At 33.8% G+C, this 25,830-nt stretch overlaps 1 protein-coding gene and 2 pseudogenes across 3 annotated transcripts; 2 read left to right on the top strand and 1 right to left on the bottom strand.

Annotated features, from left to right (window-relative positions):
• Positions 1-452: 452 nt before the first annotated feature.
• LOC132618009 (integrin-linked protein kinase 1-like) lies at positions 453-14,951 on the top strand. Of its 3 annotated transcripts, none has more exons than XR_009573914.1 (12): positions 456-1,899; positions 7,120-7,194; positions 8,165-8,260; positions 8,877-8,962; positions 9,093-9,213; positions 9,937-10,016; positions 10,225-10,284; positions 10,422-10,540; positions 11,232-11,317; positions 11,618-11,739; positions 11,867-12,074; positions 12,793-12,904. XR_009573914.1 is itself a non-coding variant. In XM_060333077.1 (12 exons), exons 1-12 carry the CDS (start codon positions 1,585-1,587, stop codon positions 14,614-14,616), a joined length of 1,380 nt encoding a protein of 459 aa, XP_060189060.1. In that variant the 5' UTR covers positions 470-1,584; the 3' UTR covers positions 14,617-14,951. The 3 variants fall into 3 exon arrangements, 1 of the variants encoding a protein (XP_060189060.1); XM_060333077.1 differs by lacking the exon at positions 11,867-12,074 and adding an exon at positions 14,509-14,951 and having other exon boundaries at positions 470-1,899; XR_009573915.1 differs by lacking the exons at positions 11,618-11,739; positions 11,867-12,074 and adding an exon at positions 14,509-14,545 and having other exon boundaries at positions 453-1,899.
• A 6,218-nt stretch (positions 14,952-21,169) lies between these two features.
• Positions 21,170-25,679, bottom strand: LOC132620263 (GDSL esterase/lipase At1g29670-like; annotated as a pseudogene).
• On the top strand, positions 22,483-23,642 carry LOC132618516 (sphingolipid delta(4)-desaturase DES1-like; annotated as a pseudogene).
• Positions 25,680-25,830: the final 151 nt, after the last annotated feature.

The following is a 25,830-nucleotide window of genomic DNA, read 5'->3' on the forward strand; positions in this document are numbered from 1 at the left end:
AAAAGTAAACGGAGGGAGTATATTTTTGTTGCTTCTAGAGTTTCTTTCTTAGGCCCCGTTTGTCCATAGAAATAAAAAAAAATCACTTTTTTTGGAATTTTGGAGTTGAAGTTGCAGTTGTGTTTGACTATAGTTTTTGAAATTGTAATTTTTAGTGAAATGTAATTATAAAAAAGTGACAAAAGTAAAATTTTTTGAAAAATAAGTTTTTAAAATTCCGGAAAACAACTTCAAGTTATAATCGGAATTCTTATGGCCAAATGCTGAAAAGTGAAAAAAAATCCAGAATAACGTGAATAATTCTTATGGCCAAACCCTACTTATATTCCTCATTCCTAATTTTTGTCTTTTATTCCAACAGTCCAGCTGTTTCTGACAACACCACACTTTTTTCATTTCCCAAATTTAAAGTTACTTTTTGTTTTTCTTAATTTAGCAAATTCTTACATTAGAAAGTGGACCCTACCCCCTTATTTTGTAAAGGGATTCTTGTTTAAACCTTTAAATTCTCAAAATTTACTATTTTTGGCTAATACCCTTTTTCAATTATGGATTCTTGAAGTAGTTTTTTGGTACTTTTGCCTAGTTTTGAGCAGTTTTTTGTTGTTATTTAGTCAATTTTATGTTTCAAAAAAACCCTCTTTAAGAACAATTCTTGCAGATTTAATTGTTAGGGTAGTGTAATTTGTTGTCATTTTCTAAAAAAGAACACTTTTTTTTTTCATTTCCCAAATTGAAAGTTCACTTTTTTTCTTAATATAGCAAATTACCTGTAAAGGGTTCTTGTTTAAACCTTTAAATTCCTCAAAATTTACTATTTTTAGCTAATACCCTTTTTCAATAATGGATTCTTGATTTTTTTTTTTTTTTTTGGTAGTTTTGTCTAGTTTTGAGCTTCTTTATTATTCAGTCAATTTTACGTTTCAAAAGCTACCCTTAAGTTAATTATTTTTTCAGATTTAATTTAAAGTTCACTTTTTTTTTTTTAATTTAGCAAATTACCGATAAAGGGTTCTTGTTTAAACCTTTAAATTCTCAAAACTTACTATTTTTGGCTTATACCCTTTTGCAATTATGGATTCTTGATTTTTTTTTTTTGTTTGTTTGTTGCTTTTGCTTAGTTTGAGCTCTCTTAGTCAGTTTAATGTTTCAAAAAGCTCTCTTTTAGTTCATTATTTTTAGATTGTTAGGGTAGTGTATTTTGTTGTCATTTTCTCAAAAAGAACACTTTTTTTTTTCATTTCCCAAATTAGAAAGTTCATTTTTTTCTTAATTTAGCATATTTCCTATAAAGGGTTCTTGTTTAAATCTTTAAATTCCTTCAAAAATTTAGGGTTAGTGTAATTTGTGTTCATTTTCTTGAAAATGGAACCCAAATTTGTTTTCATTTTCTTGAAAATGGAACCCAAATTTGTTTTCATTTCCCAAATTTAAAGTTCACTTCCCTTCCCCCCCCCCCCCCCCCCCCCCCCCTTAATTTAGCAAATTATACTTACCCTTTAATCTGTAAAGGGTTCTTGTTTAAGTACATTTTTTGCAGATTTAATTGTTAGGGGTAGTGTAATTTGTGTGATTTTATCGAAAATGGAACCGAATTCACCGGTTAGATTCAAATTAGGTAAACAATCATCATTAGCACCAGAAAGGGAAGTAATAGGAGGTGAAAAAGAGGATAGTGAATTTGTTATTGATCCGAGGGTAAGGTTGATGTATTCGGCGAATGAGGGTGATATAGAAGGTATAAAGGAGATTTTGGAATGTGGTACTGATGTTAATTTTAGAGATATTGATAAGAGGACTGCACTTCATGTTGCTGCTTGTCAAGGTTCAAGTGATGTTGTGCAGTTGTTGCTTGATAATGGTGCTGAAGTCGATCCGAAAGATCGATGGGGAAGCACGGTATGATGGCCTATTCACTTTCTTTAATTACATGTCTATTGGTTGGCGTTTTTTGTTGCCCTGTTGGTTTGTTGTTAGAGGTCGTTTGGTTTGAAGGCAAGTATGATAATCAATTTGTTTTTTTGAAGTTTGATTATTGCTACGATCTACTGTTGTTTGCTGTTGTTGGTACATTTAGGGGCAGATGCGAATCTAGGATTTCTAGAATACGGGTACACCACTAAAAAAAAGAATGAAGAAACGTATTGAGTAGGAATTGATCCCTAGTCCTCTAGGTAATAACTCAACCTTCAACCAAGTGCACCATTTGGCCCTTTTGCAGCATAGGTTCAACAGATAATATTATACCAATTTTAGAAAATATATACATAAAATACACCATGGGTCACGTGCCCCAAATTTAGTTTGTAAATTCACCCCTTTTAAGGGTCGTTTGGTGTGAATACAAGTTATGCGGCGATATGCTTGCATTATTTCTTATCGACTTTTGGTTTGTTCTATTAAAAATAACAGGCATTGCATTATCAAGAATAGTAGTATGAATTGGGTGTATAAGAACAGTACTGGTATTGAAAAAATACCATGGTTTACTATGTATAAGATTGATATTGAACATGCATTGCATTATTTCTTATCGACTTTTGGTTTGTTCTATTAAAAATAACAGGCATTGCATTATCAAGAATAGTAGTACGAATTGGGTGTATAAGAACAGTACTGGTATTGAAAAATACCATGGTTTACTATGTATAAGATTGATACTAAATAGGGGTGGGAGGTGATAGGGTATCCGTAGAACTAGTTGAGGTGCGCGCAAGCTGGCCTGGACACCATGGTTATAAAAAAAAAAAAGTACTGAATAGGGTGTATCAATAGTACTGGTCGTAGTTGTACATAGATGAGATATGCAACCAGACATTGTACTAAAATTTTATACCAGCATTATTCTACCTAATACACCCTAACCAAACTACCCCATACTTATTGGTATCTAGCTTATGAAATAAATACAAAAAAGGTTCTTTTTTGGGTAAGTAGTTGGTTATTTAGAGTAGTTTGCTGTTGTTGGTACAGTTACAGTTTGCTGTTGTTGGTACAGTTACTTCTTGTTATCTAGCTTATCAAATAAGAAAAAAAAAGTTCTTTTTGGGTGATGTAGCTGGTTGTTGAAAGTAGTTTGCTGATGTTGGTACAGTTACTTCTTGGTATCTAGCTATGTAATTTAAAAAAAAAAAAAGTTCTTTTTTGGGTATGTAGCTGGTTATTGAGAGTAGTTTGCTTTTGTTGGTACAGTTACTTCTTGTTATCTAGCTTATGAAACAAAAGAAAAAAAGTTTTTTCTTTGGGTATCTAGCTGGTTAGTTAGAGCAGTTTGCTGTTGTTGGTACGGTTACTAGTATCTAGCTTATGAAATAAACAAAAAGGTTATTATTTGGTTACCTAGCTGGTTACTGAGAGTAGTTTGCTGTTGTTGGTACATTTACTTCTTGGTGTATAGCTTATGAAACAAAAAAAAAGGTTCTTTTTTGGTATGTAGCTGGTTATTGAGAGTAGTATTGCTCAATTGACAGCTATTTCTCTTCACTTAGGTCATCTTACCTTTGCGGTTATTATTTTGTGTCAGGGTAGGTTTGTTGGCACTCTACTTATCCATGGGTATTTGTTACCTTCTACCAACATAGGTATTGGGTAAGGGTAACTCTACGTAGCAATTTAGGCATATAGATGACAATCAAAGATCCCAAAGATCGTTGGGGAAGCGTGGTATGGATGACAACCCCATCTGGTTTCTTGATGTTTGATTATCACTATGATCTTCTGTTTGTTTGCTGTTTTTGGTACATTTACTTCTGGGTATCTAGCTTGTGAAATGAAAAAAAGTTTCTTTTTTGGGCATGTTGCTGGTTATTGAGAGTAGTTTGCTTTTGTTGGTACAGTTACTTTTTGCTGTCTAGCTTATGAACTTAAATAAAAGTTCTTTTTGGGTATGTAGCGGTTATTGAGAGTAGTATGCTCAATTGGCAACTATTTCTTCCTTTAACCCATCTTATCTGTACGATTATTATTTGGTGTCTGGGTCAGTTTGTGGACACTCAACTAATCCATCGGGTATTTGCTACCTTCTACCAGCATAGGTACGGTAATGGTAACTCTGCCTAGCAATCTTTAGGTGGACAGAAAGAATATACTGAGTGTTGCCTCTGGTAGGATTTGAACCTTAGTTCCCAGGATTATCACTCTAGCACTTCAATCTTTAGGCCACCCTTGGGGCCTTACTGTGATATGATGACAATCCCATTTGGTTTGTTGATGTTTGATTATCACTGTGATCTTCTGTTGGTTTGCTATAAGTTAGTACATTTATCTTATGTAGCTTATGAATTAAAAAAAAAAAAAGTTATTTTTTGTGTATGTAGGTGGTTATTGAGAGTATTATTGCACAATTGACAGCTATTCCCTTCCTTTAGCCTATTTGGTTTATTGATGCTTGATTGTCACTATTGATCTTCTATTGGTTTGCTGTTGGTAAATTTACTTCTTGGCATCTTGCTTCTGAAATTTAACAAAAAAGGGTTCTTTTGGGTAGCTGGTTATTTGAGAATAGTATTGCTCAATTGATAACTATTTCCCTTCCTTTATCCGACTTGGTTTGTTGATGTTAGATTATCAGTTTATCACTATGATTTTCTGTTGGTTTGCTGTTTTTATTACAGTTACTTCTTGGTCCTTATCAAAAAAAAGTACAGTTACTTCTTGGTATATAGCTTATAAAATAGAAAAGGGTTCTTTTTAGGGTATGTAGCTGGTTATTGAGAATAGTATTGCTCAATTAATAACTATTTCCCTTTCTTTAGCGCATTTGATTTGTTGATGTTAGATTATCACTATGATCTTCTGTTGGTTTGCTGTTGTTGGTACAGTTACTTCTTGGTATCTTGCTTATGAAATAAAAAAAAGGTTCTTTTATGTAGCTGGTTACTGAGAGTAGTTTGCGGTTGTTGGTACAGTTACTTCTTGGTATCTAGCTATGGAAGTTAAAAAAAGAAGGTTTCTTTTTTGGGTATGTAGCTGGTTATTGAGAGTAGTTTGCTTCTGTTGGTACAGTTACTTCTTGACATCTAGCTTATGAAATCACAAAGAAAAGGTTCTTTTTTGGGTATGTAGCTGGTTACTGAGAGTAGTTTGCGGTTATTGGTACAGTTACTTCTTGGTATCTAGCTATGGAAGTTAAAAAAAGAAGGTTTCTTTTTTTGGGTATGTAGCTGGTACTGAGAGTAGTTTGCGGTTTGCGGTTTGCGGTTGTTGGTACAGTTACTTCTTGGCATCTAGCTTATGAAATCACAAAGAAAAGGTTCTTTTTTGGGTATGTAATTGGTTACTGAGAGTAGTTTGCGGTTGTTGGTACAGTTGCTTCTTGGTATCTAGCTATGGAAGTTAAAAAAAGAAGGTATCTTTTTTGGGTGAGTAGCTGGTTATTGAGAGTAGTTTGCTTCTGTTGGTACAGTTACTTCTTGGCATCTAGCTGATGAAATCACAAAGAAAAGGTTCTTTTTTGGGTATGTAGTTGGTTAATGAGAGTAGTTTGCTGTCGTTTACAGTTGCTTCTTGGTATCTAGCTATGGAAGTTAAAAAAAGAAGGTTTTTTTTTTTTTTTTTGGGTATGTAGCTGGTTACTAAGAGTAGCTTGCTTCTGTTGGTACAATTACTTCTTGGCATCTAGGCTCTAGCTTATGAAATCACAAAGAAAGAAAAGGTTCTTTTTTGGGTATGTAATTGGTTAATGAGAGTAGTTTGCTGTTGTTGCTACAGTTAATTCTTGGTATCTAGCTTATGAAATTTATTAAAAAGGTTCTTTTTTGGGGACAGCCGCCATTTCCCCCTTTCACAATGTTGTAATGTTGCTCAAGAATCAAAGTGTAAACGTCCCTTTGAAGTCTTGCATGCTCTTTTTGATCGGGAGCGGGGTGGGCAATTTATGTCTGTGCTGGCTCCTACGGTAGCGCCTCAGGAGCCTGGTTATTGAGAGTAGTTTGCTGTTGTTGGTACATTTACTTCTTGGTATCTAGCTTCTGAAAGAACAAAAAAAATTTCTTTTTGGGTATGTAGCTGGTTATTGAGAGTAGTTTGCTGTTGTTGGAAGAGCTACTACTCGGTATTAAATAAAAAAGGCTGAAGTGATTAAAACGCCTCTGAACTTGGCACGTTTTGCAACTTCAGTCCCCAAACTATTGATGGACTTCAAGACACCCCTAAACTTGACCAACTGAATTTAAATTCACCCTGTGTTTCCACGTGGCACAGCAAAAAATTGCCAAGTGGACAGTGCTTGGATTCACGTTGCTGAGGTGTCCTAACACGGGGGTGTAATAAAACCCATTTAACCGAGTTTAGGGGTGTCTTGAAGTCCATCAATAGTTTGGGGACTGAAGTTGCAAAACGTGCCAAGTTTAGGGGTGCTTTAACCATTTCAGCCAATAAAAAAAGGTTTTTTTTTTGGGTATGTAGCTGGTTATTGAGGGTAGTACTGCTCAATTGATAGCTATTACCGTTCCTTTTGCCCATTTGGTTTGTTAATGTTTGATTATCAGTTTATCACTCTGATCTTCTGTTGGTTTGCTGTTGTTGGTATAGTTACTTCTTGGTATCTAGCTTATGAATTAAAAAAGGCTGTTTTTTGGGTATGTAGTAGTTGTTGAGGGTAATTTTTCTGAATTGACAGCTATTTCCCTTCCTTTAGCTCGTCTTACCTTTACGGTTATTATTTGGACACTCTACTTCCATCAGGTACTTGCTACCTACTAACATAGATATTGGGTAAGGGTAACTCTGCAAAGCTATTTTAGGCGGATAGAAAGAATTCACTTTTGGTTTTATTCGGTAGAACGCAGGTTTAAGTCACTTTTGGTTCATAATAATGCTTTGCAATCTCATGCACTTGATTATTGCACCTCGGACTTATTTATAAAGGAAATTTTCGTTCATCTATCATTGAAAATCTAAAGAATGTAGAAATGACAATGTTATTATCGTGAATCACCAAAAAAGGGTAATTTGATTTCTCAAAAGTATCATAAAAGGAATCACCAAATAAAAGGATAATTTGATTTCTGAAAGTATTAAGGACACACTTTTAGTTGAATGTTATCTGAAAAGTTTGAGTGTCCTGTTTTTGCTTATGGGTTTACATTTTTGGCAACAATCTAATCTTTGCTTGAACAGCCCCTGGCAGATGCGATACATTATAAAAATCATGCGGTGATTAAGCTACTGGAGAAACATGGTGCTAAGCCTCCAGTAAGTTTGCTATTCCATTCTAGCTACTGATCAGGAAAAAGCTTTTATTTCATATTGTGACTTGGCTCGAGAGAAAATGACAAAAATGGTCTGTTATGCTTGAGGTAGGTTCAAGATAGTCCTTTAAGTTTGCCAAAAGTTTAACACTTTTAGTCTCTGTAAAATATTTACCGAACTCTGTTTGTTAGATTTGACGGAAACAATAGAAAAGAAAAATTTAACTGTAAACACCAAGAAAGTCTCATGAAATCCTAAAATACGCAACACAAAAAGCTGCACTAGACACTAAAAAGATGTAAAAAATAGCAGAAATTACACCTCAATAAGCTGCACCAAACTCTGGAAATACATTAAAAAAAAGCAGAAACTACAAAAATGATACCTCTAAATGTGAGTTCCCGCTTATTTTTTGCCATAGTTCCCATTAAATCTAACAGGCAGCAGTGTTGTCAAAGGCGCGCTTAAGCCCTGAAGCGAGGCTCAAAACGTGTTGAGCGCTTCGCCTTGCTTTATGTGCGCTTCAGTGTCATCATCAAGGCTCTAAGACATACTTTTCCTTGCCAATTAGCCTCTCTTGAAGAGATGACACCAGATAATTGATATTTCACTCTATCGTTATGTTTTTACGATTTGTTTGTCCATATATGTGTTATCCAAGCTTATTATTATTAGTCTTGGGATAAACATATATATATTATTATTTTGCACAATTGCGTCTTTTTTCATTAAAGCCCACGCTTTATTTGCGTTTTGCGCTTAAAGCCCCAGCTGACTTTAGAGCTTTTTTGCGCTTTTTGCTTTTGATAACACTGACAGGCAGAGTTCGGTAAATGACTAAGGAGTTATGTTTTGGCAAACTTAAAGGACTAAAACTGTTAAGTGCATACTTAAGGGACTATTTTCAACCTACCCTCAAACATAAGGGACTATTTTTGTCATTTTTGATTGTCTAAACTAATTTTTCCTCCAGATGGCTCCCATGCATGTTAACACTTGCCCTGAAGTTCCAGAATATGAGATTGATGCTAAAGAACTTGATTTCACTAATAGCGTTGAGTTGAGCAAGGTAATATATTTTGTTTCCACTCCTGTCTTGTAGAGATTTATGCATGCTATTTTCCGTTGATTCGCTAGTCCTTATTTTCCCTATGGAATTATACATCAAAATCCATTGTCCATCTCTCCCATCATTGTTAGTTTCATTCTCCAGCCTGAGACTTTGTACTGACTTTTTCTTTTTCCTAGTCTTATCTATTTAATTGTACTGTTGTCATATTTCTCATCCCTTTGCAGTCATAAATACTTTTTCTTTGGTGATACTTTGCCTTTATGATATCTGGTTTTAGTTTTTGGTAGTCATTAATACTGATGAATTGATAAGGGATATGTTAATACTTGCTGCGGTTTTCTGTTGATGATTTATAATAGAAACATCTGTCCAGGATAGAATTTTTTGGCTCCTGTTCTGAATATTTATATGATTCAAGTTATATATTTTCTCTTTACTTATATTTACATCTAATGATGAAAATTCGTACTACAAGCTTAGTAAGTTATAAGGGTTAAGTCTCCTGTTAGGCAACACATTTTATTGCTTACTTAAATGCCCTAGTATATCTTTTTTCTCCAATATAGAATTTGTTTTTCTCTATACTTCTCTGCTGATCCCAAATATAATGTAGGGAACCTTCCATATTGCCTTATGGCGTGGAATACAAGTCGCTGTAAAAAAGTTTGGGGAGGATGTGATTGCTGATGAGGATAAAGTGTGAGTAACTTAAAACTGATATTGCTTCTATTTTTCTATTAAAAAAAGCCTTAGTTGCTACTTCACATTGTTTAGCTCTTCTCATTTATTTATTTTTGATTTATGTTCTCTAATATTAGAGCTTCTGCAGGAGCGCATTTCGAGATGAGCTTGCGTTGCTCCAGAAGATACGACATCCTAATGTGGTCCAATTTCTTGGTGCTGTAACACAAAGTAGTCCTATGATGATAGTGACCGAATACTTACCAAAGGTCTTACTTATTAACTACATCAATATGCATAATTATATGTGACAGCATTTCTATACACTGGTTGAACTATATAGTTCAATCCATGTCTGCCTGTTCTGTTTCTCTGTTTTCTCCTTTTATTTTTCTTTCTTCTTTTTGAATAAGTAGAGAAATGACAAAAATAGTCCCTTGTGCTTGAAGGTAAGTTCAAAATAGCCCCTTAAGTATACACTTAACAGTTTTGGACGTTTTGGTCCTTTAAGTTTGCCAAAAGTTAACACTTTAGTCTCCGTTAAGTATTTACCGAACTCTGTTGGATTTGATGGGAACTACAAAAAACTATAAACACTAAGAAAGTCCCATCAAATCCTAAAATATGCAACTCAAAAAACTACACTAAACACTAAAAAAATATAGAAAAGATAGCAAAAATTACACCTCAAAAAGCTGCACCAGACTCTAGAAATAATCTAAAAATAGCAGAAACTACAAAAATTGTACCTCTAAATATGAGTTCCCTCTAATTTCCCTTTTTTTTCATGGTTCCTGTCAAATCTAACCGACAGAGTTCGGTAATATTTGATGGAAAAAGTGTTAACTTTTGGGAAACTTAAAGGACCAAAAATTTTAAGTACATATCTTAAGGGACCATTTTTGTCATTTTCTCGAATAAGTAATATGTTTGAAACGTTTTCAAGAAAGCTATCACTACACAATGACTTTTCCATTGCCGTATGTTTCCAGGGTGATCTCCGTGAGTATTTGAATAGAAAAGGAGCGCTTAAACCAACTAAAGCTCTCAGATTTGCAATGGACATCGCAAGGTTCACATGCATTTTGTGCTATTGATCAATATTATAAACTCCTTATAAATTTGCAAGACTAATGGTTTAAATTTTTGAAATAAACAACTTTTCGTTATGTATTACTTATAAAACTTTTCTTGGAAAGTAAAATTTCAATGTATTTATTCCTTTGATTGGAGTATTACTGCTGAGTATAAGAATTCTCATATATTATATTTGGTTGTAGGGGAATGAACTATCTGCATGAAACTAAAGAAGCAATTATTCATCGTGATCTTGAGCCTTCGTAAGTTTCCCTTCTACATTTGTCTATACTAACTCCAGGCTAAGTTTTCGAGTAGAATCAATTACGATAAAGCTTTTATATTGTGATTTGAGTTTCTTCATGTAGTAATAGTTTATTATTTTTGAGTAAGATAACAGAAATATTTTGCGGGATGATACCGGACATCTGAAGGTTGCTGACTTTGGAGTAAGCAAGCTACTTAAAGTTACAAAAAGGGTCAAAGAAAACAAACCTCTGACGTACGAAGACAGTTATCGTGAGTATTGCTTCTTTTAGATATTCAATCATCCTCTATTCCTTGAGAAAATGACAAAAATGGTCCCTTATGTTTGAGAGTAGGTACAAAATAGTCCTGAACAGTTTTGGTCCTTTAAGTTTTCCAAAAGTTAACACTTTTAGTCTCTATCAAATATTTACCGAACTCTATCTGTTAGATTTGACTGAAACAGTGGCAAAAAAGATCTAACTATAAACACCAAGAATGTCCCATCAAATCTTAAAAAATGCAACACATAAAACTTACACCTCAAAAAGTTGCATCAGACTCTAATACTAAATAAAAAGTAGCAGAAATTACGAAAATTGTACCTCTAAATATGAGTTCCTACTAATTTCCCTTTTTCCATTGTTTCGTCAAATCTAACGGACAAAGTTCGGTAAATGTTTGAAGGAGGCTAAAAGTATTAAATTTTGACAAACTTAAAGGACCAGAATTGTTCAGTGCATTCTTAAGGGACTATTTTGAACCTACCCGTAACATAAGGGACCAGTTTTGTCATTTTCTCGTCTATCGGAGTGTTTTCAAGTTTGCTTATAGCTCCAGGAAAAAGCTTTCTTTATTTGAGATGTTGTGATCTGATCATGTTGATTGATATTTGAGAAAAAATATTTGGATTTCTTCTAACATTTTCATTTTTTTTTCTTTTCAATTATTGTGCAATGAATAGGCAGATATGTAGCTCCAGAGGTTTTCAAGAACGAGGAATATGATACCAAAGTTGATGTCTTTTCATTTGCGTTAATTTTACAAGAGGTAAATTTTGTCTTATCGTGTTTATGTTTTAACATTTGTGGAACTACAGTTTGTTTGCATTTTGCACTCTTGTGGGACCTTATTGTATATAAATATCTTATTTTATGTTTAAGCAATAACTTTTTAAAACATATATTAAGTTAGGCATTATATACTTCCAGGTTTCATTTTCTGCCATCCCAATACATCATTTATTTGCAATTCACATTTATCATTTACTTAAATCCTGATCCGATCTATTACATTGTTTGCCTGCAAAAGTTTTAAAGTAATTTTATTTTATGATGTGTTGCATTTTAGATGATTGAAGGTTACCCCCCTTTCCATTCGAAGGAAGAAAATGATATACCTAAATTATATGCTGCTAAAGAGCGCCCTCCTTTTAAAGCCCTGCCAAAGTTTTATGCCCATGGACTGAAAGAGTAAGTTCTATTTTTACCTCTCAGTTGCTACTATAAATCATGATACCTTACTACTATAATAAACCATGCAATTCTCAGGTAAATATCGATTCTTATAATCTGAAACATGAAAATGCATGTCGATTAGGAGTAGTAGATGTACCTAAAAAAATGGACTTTGGGCGTGACTCAGACCCAAAAGTTAGATCATGAGGTGAAAATTGCCGAAGATAATATGAGGAGACAGTAGCCCATTACCTCAATCAATGTGGACCACTTAACATGCTCATTCAACCGTGAAAAGGGTTGTTCTGATCTTTGTGTTCGTCTTCGACTGCTTTGTGATGAAACTCTGGGTTTGTTCAACTTGTTTGTGATGAGCACAAACTTCAAGACAATAACGGAATCACTTCTCAAGTTTATGCTATGTTTGGTCATTGTCTCAATGGTTTTAGCTGTTTCTGACTTGAGCGAAGTCATTTTTGCATAGCATGACCTTCGTCAAGATAAACTTGCCAAAATTCACCAAATTTTTTGGTTTCCCATCTGGTGTCCGGTACCCGCAGTGGGGCCCTGACTAATCCGGATTTGCGCTGTGTAAAGCCTATTTAAGGGGGGAAGTGCTCCCTAACAAGATTTTGTCTCTCTTCACATCATATCAAAGCCAACTAGAGAAAGACATTCAAGTCTAGGTCAATATACTCAGTGGAAAAAGTTTCCTGTCAAACTTGAGAAAGTGATTTCATTATTGTCTCAAAGTTTGTGTCACTCTTGTCATATACACCATGTTGTATTGTCCCATATCCTTGGTAAAATTGACGTGTCAAAAATAGTAAATGTTTAAATAAAATAAAACAAGTGCATGGGTATCAATCTTGATTCTGCTAATATACCGATTAGTAGTGTTATAACTGATCAGCTGGGGTGTTTACTTGATAGATTGTAGCATTCTAACAAACTCGGATCTTGGTAAATGTCCTCATTTTCCCCTTTCCTAATAGAAGTTTTAGAAATGGGTCATCATTTGCTGCCGTTACCGACGTGGTAATATTTAGGGGTGATTTTGGTTTTCAGGCTGATTGAAGAATGTTGGAATGAAAAGCCAGCCAATCGTCCAAGTTTCAAGCAAATTATCCCAAGGCTCGAGTCCATCTATAAAAAGTTTGACCACAACAAGCGTTGGAAGGTAAAATTTCCATCATCGTTCCCCTGCCGACTGTTTCTGTGCATTTTTTATTATGTAATTGGTGTTTATATGTTTGAGCTTTTCAAATTTTGGTCATCAATGAATCAAACTATTTGCCATTTGTTTCATCAAATAGAGAGATGTATTAGCTAAATCACTCGAGTTGCATGCTTTTGTGAAATCCAGACTTCTAGTGAAAATGATATCCCAGCTCTGATTTGGTAAGTAGCTCATGTGAATCAGATACAAATCACCTAGATTTCCAGCATAAGTATTACTCCCTCCGTTACAGAAATAAAAGAAACTGTTGAAACTTGTGGTCTAAAATAAGCTATAGATATTTGTGTGGGTCATTTGGAAAGAGAGAAATAGGAGGGCTTTTGAAGGGGTGGAACAGGATTTTGTAAAATTGCAAAGTAGTGTTTTGTCGTTAGTTTCTTTTTGGTGTACTTATGAGGTCCCTATTTGTATATAGGATTGGATCTCTTTTGTTGAGAACCATATTTTGGTGTAGGTTCTCTTCTTCCGGTATACGGAACATTCCCAGTTATTAAACTTATTTACCTATATTCAAAAATTCATCTCATTAAGGGTAGAATAGGTATGTTGAAGTTAAATGATTACTAAATATAGAAAAATGTCATTCCTTTGGGACTGACTAAACAGGGAAAAGTCACATAAATTGGGTCAAAGGGAGTATGCCGTTTTGAGCTAGTCTCGTTCTCTCTCTCTTTCCTTTCTGTTTTTTTTCTTCCAAATAAACATGGTGTCCAAGCTATAGCTGGCTGCCGCGTAGTTTCAGTTTGTTCTTTTTCCTTGATTCTTGGAGTTATTTCCATTTTCCAGTAGTATGGGTGGAATGGGTGGAACTGTCATAATCCTTCACTAGAAATATGGCATGTAATTTTGTATTTGAATTGTCGGTACAACAACAACTACTATTATGCCTAATTGTTATGGCTCGGCCTTTTATTTGATATTGGTGCACAAACCCCTTTCCTCTAGATGTTTCTAGAAGGAGAAATTGATATAATACAACCTCTTCGAAGCTGCCACCGGTATGCAAATGAGTAAACTGCAAAAGGGTCTTGCTTGGTATAATATGAGTGGATGAGTTAGTTATAATTAACTCAGATGTGCACCCAAGGGCGTGGTCTAGTCATCAGTGAAGTGAGAACCATGAGGTCACAAGTTCAATTCCCAAAAAAAACACTAAATGATTTCTTTCCATCTGCTCATGGATAGAGTTATCTAGTACCTGTGGTGGGGGAGGTAGCAGGCGCCCCGTTGTATTAGTCGAGATGTGCACAAGCTGGCCCAGACACCACGGTTATAAATTTTGCTTTTAGCTTATATGTGATTTCTTTGCTTGACTCAATAACGGCCCTTTAGTCCCTAACAAGACGGGATCTGCTATATGAATTGTCACTGATAATCATGTTACGTTCCCTATTTAAATTTATCTCAAGCCAACACTATACAGAGACTTAGTCTCACAATGGCCTTAGTTTTATGGCCATGACTTCTACTGCAGTTAGCATAACATATCATTCTGTTGATACTTAAGTGCCTTATTTTCATCATGAATATTTTGTTACATGCAGGTAATTAGACCTTTGAGATGCTTTCAGCATTTAGAGGCAATGTGGAAGAAAGATAGTTCAGATTTAAGCAGCCGGAATCATTCATCTCGGTCTACGCGTCACATCTAGCAAGTTCTGGAAATAAGCAAAAGTTCATTTGCTCAATCAACTGTGCATAAAAGAGTGATAAAGTTCTCCATGGTTTAAAATAAAAACTATGAAGTAAATACACGGAAGAAATATGTAGAGAGAAAAGAAATATGTAGAGAGATATCATATTATATTCCCTTTTTTCAATTCTACATATGACCACTATTTATAGAGGAAAATATATGCTTATTGGCTAAGTAAATCAGGACGATCAGTTGACAAGACTATTTTGATCGTCCTGATTTAAATCTGATATGCTAATTGAGTATTAAAAACATATTGAAGAACTAGAAGATTCTTCAAGAATTTGTTTGCGTTGCTTGTTCTCATAATAAGTTGATTAAACCAGCTAATGTTGGGATTGAATCCCCAAAATTTTGAAAAATATATAAGGTGAATGTGGGCCCCTTCACCTGTAATGTGATGTCTTAAATAGATGCATCTATGAGACGGTCACATGTATGTTTATTGTCAACTGGCAGTTTGACATTTACGAAGTTGCTCGCTCAAAATGATTGAGTTGGAAGCACAATTTTCAGAATATGTAATCAAGACAATCATCTTGATAATGCTGGTTTATATCTAAGTTGGTTTGGCATTAGATGCCTCCATAATACATCTAAACCATTGCTTATGAGAACAGAGTTTCAGATGTTAGTCTGAGATATGATATATTGCATACAATAGCACTTGTATGCTTCAGATCAATAAATTTTGATAAATTCTCTCCTCATATTTGGTTCAGGGTCAGGAACTAGATATTTCTATCTTTTGCATTTGATGTGCGGTATATGATTAATGGATATATCATGATGCACACAGATGGATTTTCCCAAAGAAAATAGGGACATATGTCACTAAAATAAGGGGGAGAGAATAAGCAGCTAAGAAATATGTTGTGAATTATCATCAGTATAATCCTCAGATAATTCAAGTCAAATGCTGGAAGCATTTGCTGACTCAACTATTTCATATTTCATCTGCAAAATGCTCCTAATGTCCCGGAAGGACAAGTCTACAGATGCATGAAGCACGGTAGACGAATCGGTTCCAAATATAATAATATTTGAAAAAGAGAGGAGCAAATGATCATAATAAAGAGGCAATGTGCTCTTGAAGAGCTACGACATAACACTTCATAAGCCTTATGAGAGGTTCAGGTACCTGAAAATGATGAAGTGATGAGATCTCAGTAAGTTATGTCGAATTGCGAACCGATACGAGATGATATCTCATCGATGATATCTGTGATACAATATAGCGCGCAATATTGTATAAGGTTGTGAGGATTTGATTTCTACGTCTCTTAAAACATGTTGACGTAGAATAATTACCAAGTAAAATGATGCATCTTGGTAAACGTAATGTTTATTGGGCCAGCAACCCAAACAACAAAAGATGTCACATTATTTATATTGATGGAAGTTGTCACAGCCTATATGGCTTACTTGACAAAATTTATATGAAAATTTCTGAAGGATTCAAAATGCCTGAAGCATATACAAATTCTTGGGAAACTTGTTTATAATCCTTAAATGGATTAAATGAATCAAGGCTGATGTACTGAAATCGTCTTAATGAATATTTATTGACGAAGGGTACAAATAAGATCATGTTTACCCTTGTCTCTATATGATAATCAGAACCTTTCATATTATTATGCAAGTTGATGACTTGAATATTATTGGAGCTCTTGAAGAGTTGCATCATCGCCGAATAATATTGTTGATGATAGAAAGACAACAAAAGATTATGAAGCAAGTCATGATGTACTTGTCCTGATTGCAACAATATTATTCGGCGATGATGCAACTCTATCTGAGAAAGGAAGATGCAGATCATCAACCAGTTATTCGGCGATGATGCAACTCTTCAAGAGCTCCAATACTTCCACAAGCACGTTTTGATTGGCTCTATTTAAGGTTTCAAGATTTTAAATCTGTTAAGGCATATAATTCTGCAATGTTTAAAATTATTTCTCAATTGAAATTATGTGGTGAAAATATTACTGATAATGATATGCTGGAGAAAACATTCTCCACTTTTCCTGCCTCGAGTATGCTCTTGCAGCAGCAATACCGAGAGATGAAGTTCAAGAAATATGCTGATCTAATCTCACATCTTCTAGTGGCTGAACAACATAATGAATTATTAATGAAAAATCATGAAAGCCGACCCACTGGTACTGTCCCATTTCCTGAAGTGAATGAGGCAAATTTTCGCCATTCTAGGCGTGGAAGAGGTCATGGCCCCAGTCGTGGTCATGATCGTGGTCGAGGAAGGAACTTTAATCATGATTCTCGTCTTGCAACAAATAATACCCTTCACCACCAGCAGTGTAAAAGGAAGGATGAAAAGCATGAAGCTGTGCAAAAGAAAAATTCAAAAAAATAATCTGAGATCTCACTGCATATTCTCTCTACATATTTCTTCTGTGCATTTACTTTATAGTTTTCATTTTATAACACTCCACACGTCTGCAGATTTTTTCAGTTGCTTTTAGTATTAGGCTGTTGGATTATTTTCTAGTTTCAAAATCTTCTATTCTTGTCATTGGGATAATACTTTCCCTAAGTTTTTTTTTTTTTTTTTTAATTCGATTTTTTTGATCTGAATGGGTCGATGCGACATTATTTTCCTTCATTTTTTAAGAAATCAAACAAGGTTGAAGTTTGTAAGGCTTCTGTTATATTTTCTGTGTAATTCGTATTTAATTCTTAAAGATAGTTGTTTTTATCATACACTAAGCTAGTGTTTACGTTAAAATTTCAATCATATAAGAATGTTTTTGTTAGTTTTGTTAGTTCTCTTTTTAATTTATTTTTGTAAAATTTTAATAGTAATAAATTCATGAATATTCTCTCTTTTTTTTTTTTTTTTTGGCTATGTCAACTTGATCTTTATTTGACTCATGATTGTGCGGTGAGCTTAATCTACAAATCACATGTTGCACAAAATCAAAGTTATAGGGCATGAGTTAGAGCGGGGTGGATTGGTCGCTTATAAGCCATTTTTTATAAAACTTTTTTGGGTGTTTGGCAAAATAGAGAAGTGTTTAAAATAAACAAACAACAAGAAGTTGGGAACTTTTATAGTGGTACTTTGTGTTTCACCGGAGATCCGACCGGTTTTCACTGTATTCTTCCTTTTTAAATACATTAGTCAATTTTTTAGTGTAACTTTTTTAAAAAAAGATTGACCAAAGATTTGATCGGAATTCATTGCTTCTTCTCCTTCTTGTATTTCAGAATTTGAGTGTATTTTCATCATTTTTTTACTGTAAATATAAGTTTAATGTATTTGGCTGATTGTATTTCATCTAGCTGGAATCCATGGCTTCTTCTCCTTTGTATCTCATATCTGAGTACATTTCATCATATGTATCTCGTATATATTTGGCTTATATGTCTTGTATCTCATATGTATTTAGCTTCTTGTCTTGTATCTGAAGGTATTTTGACTTTGTCTTGTATCTGAATGTATTGGGCTTTATATGTATTTTGAATGTACACAATGTATTTGAAATTTTGTTGAAATACATTCAAATATAGTGAATACATTCAATTACGTAGCAGCTTGAATACATTCAAATACATGTGACATCAGATAAGGTTGGATACAACTGAACAATGTAATACATTGAAATACATCAAATACAACGAAAATGCCTAATGTAGCTACGAATTGTAAATAGCAAAAAGGTAGCTACAGATTGAAAGCAAGCATTAACAGGTACTAGTTATTTATGTAAGTTGTCCTTTCAAAATACTAGATGATTAGAAAAATGAAAGTTTCTTCTATTACATGGGATGTCTTTGGGGCATAAAAAAGAATTTCATTAGTAAATTATTGGTAGAAATAGCTTCTCCCTCAATCGCTTCTACACAATGCCAATTTGAATTAATTTGATCAGTGAATTTATTGCCCAACACAATCTAGATTAATCGGATTGATGTGCTCCGAATACCATATGGTTGAGAAAAAAAAATGCTTCTTATGTTACGTGGGATGTCTTTGACGGGCATTGAAAAGAATTGGCAAGTAGTAAATTCTTGGGGGGATTACTTCCTCCAAATCTACTTTACACGATGTGAATCTTGATTAATTTGTAAGTTCTGGGCCTTATATAACGCGAATTTGAATTAATCATGTCAGTAAATTTTGAATATCAAATGGTTGAAAAGAAGAAAAAAAGCTTCTCGTGTTAACATGGGATGTATTTGAAGGCATAAATTGGCAATTATAGTAAATACTGCGCATTAGTACATTCATGGTAGAGATCGCTTCTTCTTTAATAGGCATCACATGATGCAAATTTAAAAGAAATCGAGTCAGCGGGTTCAGGGCCCTAGGCGACACGAATCAGATATATGCCGATCAGAAGATATAAATTTATATGATTTTATTGTGTCAATTTTCCCCAACAACTGCATTAATACCAGTTGGCTATTTATTAGTATTTTGTGTAACCAACAGGTCTGGTTGTAAATGAATTATTATTATTGGGTCTGTATCAGCTGGCTGATGTCCATTGGATATGCATCAGTTGGTAGAAAAGCATTGTATGATCTTTTAGCAGTGGCCATATTTGCAACTTCTGTTGGATGAAAATTATCATAGAAAATATATTTATTCCTATTGCTGCATGGAATTTCTTTCACCATCTTTGCACCGTCCTTTAGCTATTGTGTCTGACACTATACAGCATGATTTGTCGAAAACTGTAAAATCTGAAAAAGCATGAAAATGAAGTTATAAGAAATTAAATGTCAATTAGTACCTAATGCAAGTAGTTTATAAGTTTGGTAATTCGGAGACGGATCGATCCAGGGTTTAAATGTAATGAGTTTCACCTTTAAAATCTTGGCTGATTCACGCAAATGTCCCTTTTCCGACCATCATTTAGATTGTCCTTATATTTAAGAGTTGTGCAAATACAGCCCTTAGAAATTATTCTTCTGGACAACGTTAGACTCGGGTTTAATGTTTGCTAATATATTTCTCAATCTTACAGATAAATTGTCATCCAACATCTGCAATAACTCATAATTTTAGAGCGTGATCTAATGTTTTCTCATAAGAGTTTCAGTTAGCTTAAAAGGAATTTTTAAACCGTGGTCTAAAAAGTCCATAAATTGCAAGATAAATAAACAACCGATGAAATTTAACTAAAATCTTATCATTAAATATGAATTGTTTAAGAGAATAATGGAATTGCGATGTGAGAGTTTTTATTTCTCTAATCATTTATTTAACAAACTTTATTAGCTTTACGTCTTAAGTTTTGATACATTTTAAACAAAAATGATATAGAATGATATTTCTCAATAATCTTTAGCAAAGCAAAGGAAGAAGAGAATTAAACAATGGACGAACTCAAAGTACATCAAAGAAAATGCAAATTTGTTTAATTCCAATATTAGGCATAAAATGAAGAAGTGCAACAATGAGTGTTGTATGAAAATAGCATTACAATTATAATATAATTAATTTTGAAATCATGTATATCAAAATAAAAATTTAATCAAACGCGAAATTAAATTAAAAAAAATTGAGAGTGGGGGAGGCCTAGGGTAGGGTTGACAATAGGGGTAGGCTGGTTAGGCTGGGAACTAAGCACTTCCTTCTATGCAAAACAAATACATTAATTTTTGCCAACCCTTGTGCTATTTAGCCCGTATCGTCATGTTAGATTTTCTTCACTTGTGTCATGCTAATTACTCCATCGGTTGTAATTTACGTGACATAATTTAAATCGGTGTAGAGTTAAAAAAAAAAAAGAGAGTTAAACATGAGGTATTGAACATGTCATGACAGCCCTAAAAAAGTCGTAACATTTTTGTGTCGCTATAAAAACTTCACATTAAGAATGAAATGAAAAATAATAAGTTAATTATTTTTAAATATATAGTTGTGTCATTCTTAACAAATTAAGAAAGAAGGAGTATCACATGAACTAGAATGGAGGGAATATTACTCTTTTCATTTAAATTGCTTTGACATAGTTTGAATTTAGCACCGAGTGTGATACGGAAACGAAGACTTTTGAAATATGCGGTTAAACATATGTCATAACATTTGTGTGACTATTAGATTTTTTAAACTTTCTTCTCAGTACAAGTAAAATTGAGTTTAAGTTAATTTTTGTGTCTGAAATCTACCATTCTTTATGGAACAAATTAAAAATATGTCGTCACATAAATTGAAGTGAATAGATAATTACTCCCTTCATCCCAATTTATGTTGCATTGTTTGACTGCGTAAAGAATTTAAGACATTTGTGTGATTATAAATCATCTTATTAAGAATACAATTAAAAAAATTAAAGTTAATTATTTCTAACTATATAGAAAAGTAACTTTATTGTTGGAACAAGCTAAAAAGAAAAGTATGACATATAATTTAGAATTAAAAAAACATTGCATTTTGAACCGTTTTGAGAAAAATGTTACATAAATTGAGATCATTATGTGTGTCTGTGTGGGTAGTGTAAGAAACAAACATTTCTTTTGTGTGTACTGGTTTATCAATTTTAATTTAGAAAAAATGAAACATTAGTGTTCAAATCATCAATTAGAGGCTTGAGTTTGTCATTAAATAGTTGCACATAGTTATTTATGAAATCAACACATCCAGATGCATTTCTTCCATATACTCTTGTCTCCTCTGGCAAGCAACCTAATAGACCAATATCTGATACAGCCACCTTCCTTGCTCCATAGCCATACAAAGTCTAAAAACATACCAAAAAAATTAATTCAATAAAATGTTTTGCAGATATATAGGAGTGTTAAATGGACAAGTTTAAACTATATTTGAACGGGTTAAAATGAGCTGAATTAATAATGATCTGACAAAAAGTTACTTGGACTGAGTCAAGATGAGCTAAATATATTGGATAAAATTCACAAATAACCACTTTTTTAGCATCTATAATTGAAAAATAACTATTGTCATATTAACTAGTAAAAAAAACTATTGTCATGGAGTTTTAAAATTCAGAAGTGGAACTCTAGGATATATATTTTCCATGGAGTTTTAAATTCACAAATGGACCTCCAAGATATATATTTGTCATGGAATTTTACCAGTGAGATTTGGAACTTCATAACAAAGACTAATTTTTCAAGACTGGGCCGAAAAGTGGCTAGTAACGCCACTTCAACCTAATAATATCAGGTAAAATTCACAAATAGAACTATCACAGAGTTTCAAATTCCACATGTGAAATTCCAGGACATTATCAAGTAGTTTCACACGTGGAGTGTGAAACTCTATGATAATTGCTAATTTTTAAAGAGAGGGTCATAAAATAGCCAGTGATCGCTATTCCTACGTAAATATAAAGTCATAGCACAACCGTCCAACTCTAATTAATTTTTAATTTATTTATTTTGTTTTTGTAAATAGTTACCAAACACAACTAAGAGGGTGTTTGGATTGGCTTATTGTAAGTGTTTATTGACTTTTAAGTACTTTTCTAGTTCTATGATGTTTGATAAAGATAAAAAATATTTAAAAGCACTTACTTTTAGGCATGAAAAGTACAAAAATAAGTCAACAGATGACTTTTAGCTTTTAGCTTATAAGCTACTTTTTAAAAGTCAATCTAAACACCCTCTAATAGAACAAATAAAAGATACTGATAAAAAAATTAGAAAATATTTTGAAAAGTTCTCTAATGTTTCAATTTCAACCCAACTTCTAGATTGACAGACTTGGTTTCTAACTTGACCAAACAACCTATTAGAGGAATTGCACCTATCAAATTCTCATGACCCAATTTTATCACCCATATTTAAGATGGCATTCGACACACACAAACAACAAAACGCCAGACACACAGAAAGAAACAATGAAAAAGGGTGAAATGGGATTTGAAGGGGAAAAGAGAGAAGAAGAATTAGAAGGAGTAAAAATGGCAAATGATTTCTTTTGGTCATATACAGATGAACCACATGCTTCACGTAGAAGACAGATCCTCTCTCAGTACTCTCAGATCAAACACCTTTTTGGCCCTGACCCTACTGCCTTTCTCAAGATATCAGGAGTTGTTTTGCTTCAGCTTTGGACTGCTACCTTCCTTCATGATGCAACTTGGCTGAAAATATTAATAGTTGCCTAATTTTTTGGCTCTTTCCTAAACCACAATCTCCTTCTGGCCATTCATGAACTAAGTCACAACCTCGCTTTCTCTACTCCAGTCTACAACCGTTGGCTTGGAATATTTGCCAACCTTCCCATTGGTGTGCCCATGTCTGTTACCTTCCAAAAATATCACCTCGAGCACCATCGGTTCCAGGGAGTTGATGGAATTGATATGGATATCCCCAGCATTACTGAAGCCCATTTTGTGAAAAATGTTGTTGCAAAATCTATATGGGTCATTGCCCAACTTTTCTTTTATGCTTTCAGGCCTCTTTTTCTCAAACCTAAACCACCTAGCTTGTGGGAGTTCATTAATTTCACTGTCCAGCTATCCCTAGATGGAGCTATGGTTTACTTCTGGGGCTGGAAATCGCTCGCTTATCTGATCCTATCCACCTTTGTTGGGGGTGGGATGCATCCAATGGCTGCTCACTTCATCTCCGAGCATTATGTCTTCAAACCCGAGCAAGAGACATACTCCTACTACGGGCCACTTAACCTTATCACTTGGAGTGTAGGATACCACAACGAGCACCATGATTTTCCTAGAATTCCTGGAAGCAAGCTTTACAAGGTGAAGGAGACTGCACCGGAATATTATGAAAACTTGGACTCATACAAGTCGTGGAGCCAAGTCATCTACATGTACATAATGGATCCAACTGTTGGACCTTTCAGCAGAATGAAGAGAAAGTTGGTGCAGTGATCATAGTCAGATCTCTTTATTGCTGATTCTTTCAGTATTACTATGTGATGTTTCTTATTCCATTCCCTCTTGTCTTCTTTGTAACAATGTAATAGAGAGTTCCGGCTTCATGTGCAATAGAGTTGATGTAGCAGTGACTGAAGTTCATCTATTCAACTTCTATAAAATCCTTAGTTATGGGTTAAAAAAAAAAAAATGATAACATTCATGGAAAGTAAAACAAAGTAATACTAGTAATTAAATAGTACAAATTACCTTTAGTTGCCTTGAAAATTGTTGAGCAAGGACATCTGCAAACTTTTCTGGTGCGTACAAAAGACTACTTGGGTAAACTTTGGGCTGTAGATAATTGTTGAGGTAATCATTGTTGCCCATATCAACAGTGTAGAGGCATTTGTTTAAGAGACTTTTAGCTGCAGTAACATTATTTTCAAGTGAGGAAGTAATTCTTAAAATTGTGACTTGATGGTTCAATAGTTGCCTGTTCATGCTGATCCGATCACCCTATAACAGTCATTTTCAAGAAATTAATGTCACAATTACATGCAAATGAAGTGAAAATGGTAATAGTATGGTATTCCAAAATTGAATTAATAGAATATTAACAGCATACACTCTGGCAGTGGCAGAGTTAGGATTCTGATAAGAAAATTACAAAAAATCAAAAAATCCGTACCCGGATTTGAATTTGCATTTCTCGTATGTTAATGGAATAAAACAATTATTTGAAAAAGTAGGAATACCTACACGGACACTATAGTGAAAGTGCATTGACTTGAGGATAAACAATATATAAATGTTTTATTATAGACGCTTTATTCTGCCTCTACTTATGAAAGTCAAGCTGATGCGATGAGCTTTACATGTTGAAATAAGCCAAACATGTATTATAAGGGTAAAATTTGAGGAAGTTCTACATGAATATTCTATTAAAACGGGCATGCAAGAATCAGCACATGAAACTTTAATGAAATTAAAGAAAAGTATATTGAGAAGTAATATATATAAAACTACAGGTACACAAAAAGCTAAGGGTGGGAGTTTCTTTGGAAGAAGGGGTTTAACTAAGTTCCGTTCGGCGAAAAATTATATATTGTGTATATATGTCAAAAAAAAATAATAGAATGATCACAATTAATGAGTTTTCTTACCCATCGATAGCCGGTATCATCACGAATTCCAGCAACTCCTAATCCATAATTGACGCCTTTAAGAATTTCTGGGCCTTTTGCAATTGAAATGGTGGGATGAAATTATCAAATCCTACGACTTCAGCTGCATGGAAGTAAAATGCCGTTAGTCGAGGGGCGGGTGCTGCCATCAGCGAAGATTCGTCGGAAATTATATTTTATTCGTCCGGTGACTAAGCCAAGAATTTAGCTAAAGTTGTTCAAGCATATGTGTGTATCGACGAAGGATGTTCAACTAACCATCCTTTGGCTAATGTAGCTCTGCCCCGCCTTTCGTCCCATTTCTGGGGCATTAATTTGATTAGACATAAAGTTAAAAAATAAAAATAAAAGATTTTTTGAAAATCATGATCTAACATAAGCCGTAGATATTTATGTAGGTATAGTTCATCTACTTAAGTGTAATATAAAGCTAACTCATTTCTAAATATAAAAGAGTGTCATTATTTTAATTTGGGACAGATTAAAAAGAAAAGCGCGCAACATAAATTTAGATGTACGGGAGAATACTCTATATACATAGGTCAAATGTTACTTTATCCGTATACTTAATAAAGTTTTCCCAACCAACCAACAATCATCTCCGTGCGTTGATCGTGAATTTCTATCTAAAAAGTGATAATCTATACTCCCAGATGATTAAACAATAATAAAATCAACATTCAAAAGAAAGAAAGAAAAAAAAAAGATAATACGAAGAGGATTAGATGCAAGGTGACAGATAGAAAACAAATGAAAAGAAGAATAGAGGTTATGTATGTACTAAATTTTGAACACCATTGACGAAATCCCGACTTGAGGTAAAAGAAAGAAAGAAAAAAAAAAGAGTTGAGAGATTTGATGATATCAATGTTTATTATGATTTCAATTGTAGAAGGGGAAGCACAAGTGCCATGCTACTTCATATTTGGAGACTCAGTAGTTGATAATGGGAATAACAATGATCTTATAACAACAGCCAAGGCCAATTATTTTCCTTATGGCATTGATTTTCCCACTGGTCCTAAAAATGGAAGATTCACGGATGGCAGCTCGAATACATTCAAATACATGTAGCAACAGATAAGGTTGGATATAATTAAACAGTGTAATACATTGAAATACATCATATATATTGAAAATGCCTAATGTAGCTACGAATTGTAAATA

Source organism: Lycium barbarum, chromosome 11, assembly GCF_019175385.1.
Source record: "Lycium barbarum isolate Lr01 chromosome 11, ASM1917538v2, whole genome shotgun sequence".
In the NCBI taxonomy this organism is placed as follows: Eukaryota; Viridiplantae; Streptophyta; class Magnoliopsida; order Solanales; family Solanaceae; genus Lycium; species Lycium barbarum.

Bases quoted from the DNA above. Each gene is read 5' to 3' on its own strand.
- LOC132618009 (XM_060333077.1), top strand. From the start codon at position 1,585: ATGGAACCGAATTCACCGGTTAGATTCAAATTAGGTAAACAATCATCA. The intron at 8,261-8,876 runs GTAATATATTTT...AATATAATGTAG, and splicing joins ATAGCGTTGAGTTGAGCAAG to GGAACCTTCCATATTGCCTT. The intron at 8,963-9,092 runs GTGAGTAACTTA...GAGCTTCTGCAG, and splicing joins ATTGCTGATGAGGATAAAGT to GAGCGCATTTCGAGATGAGC.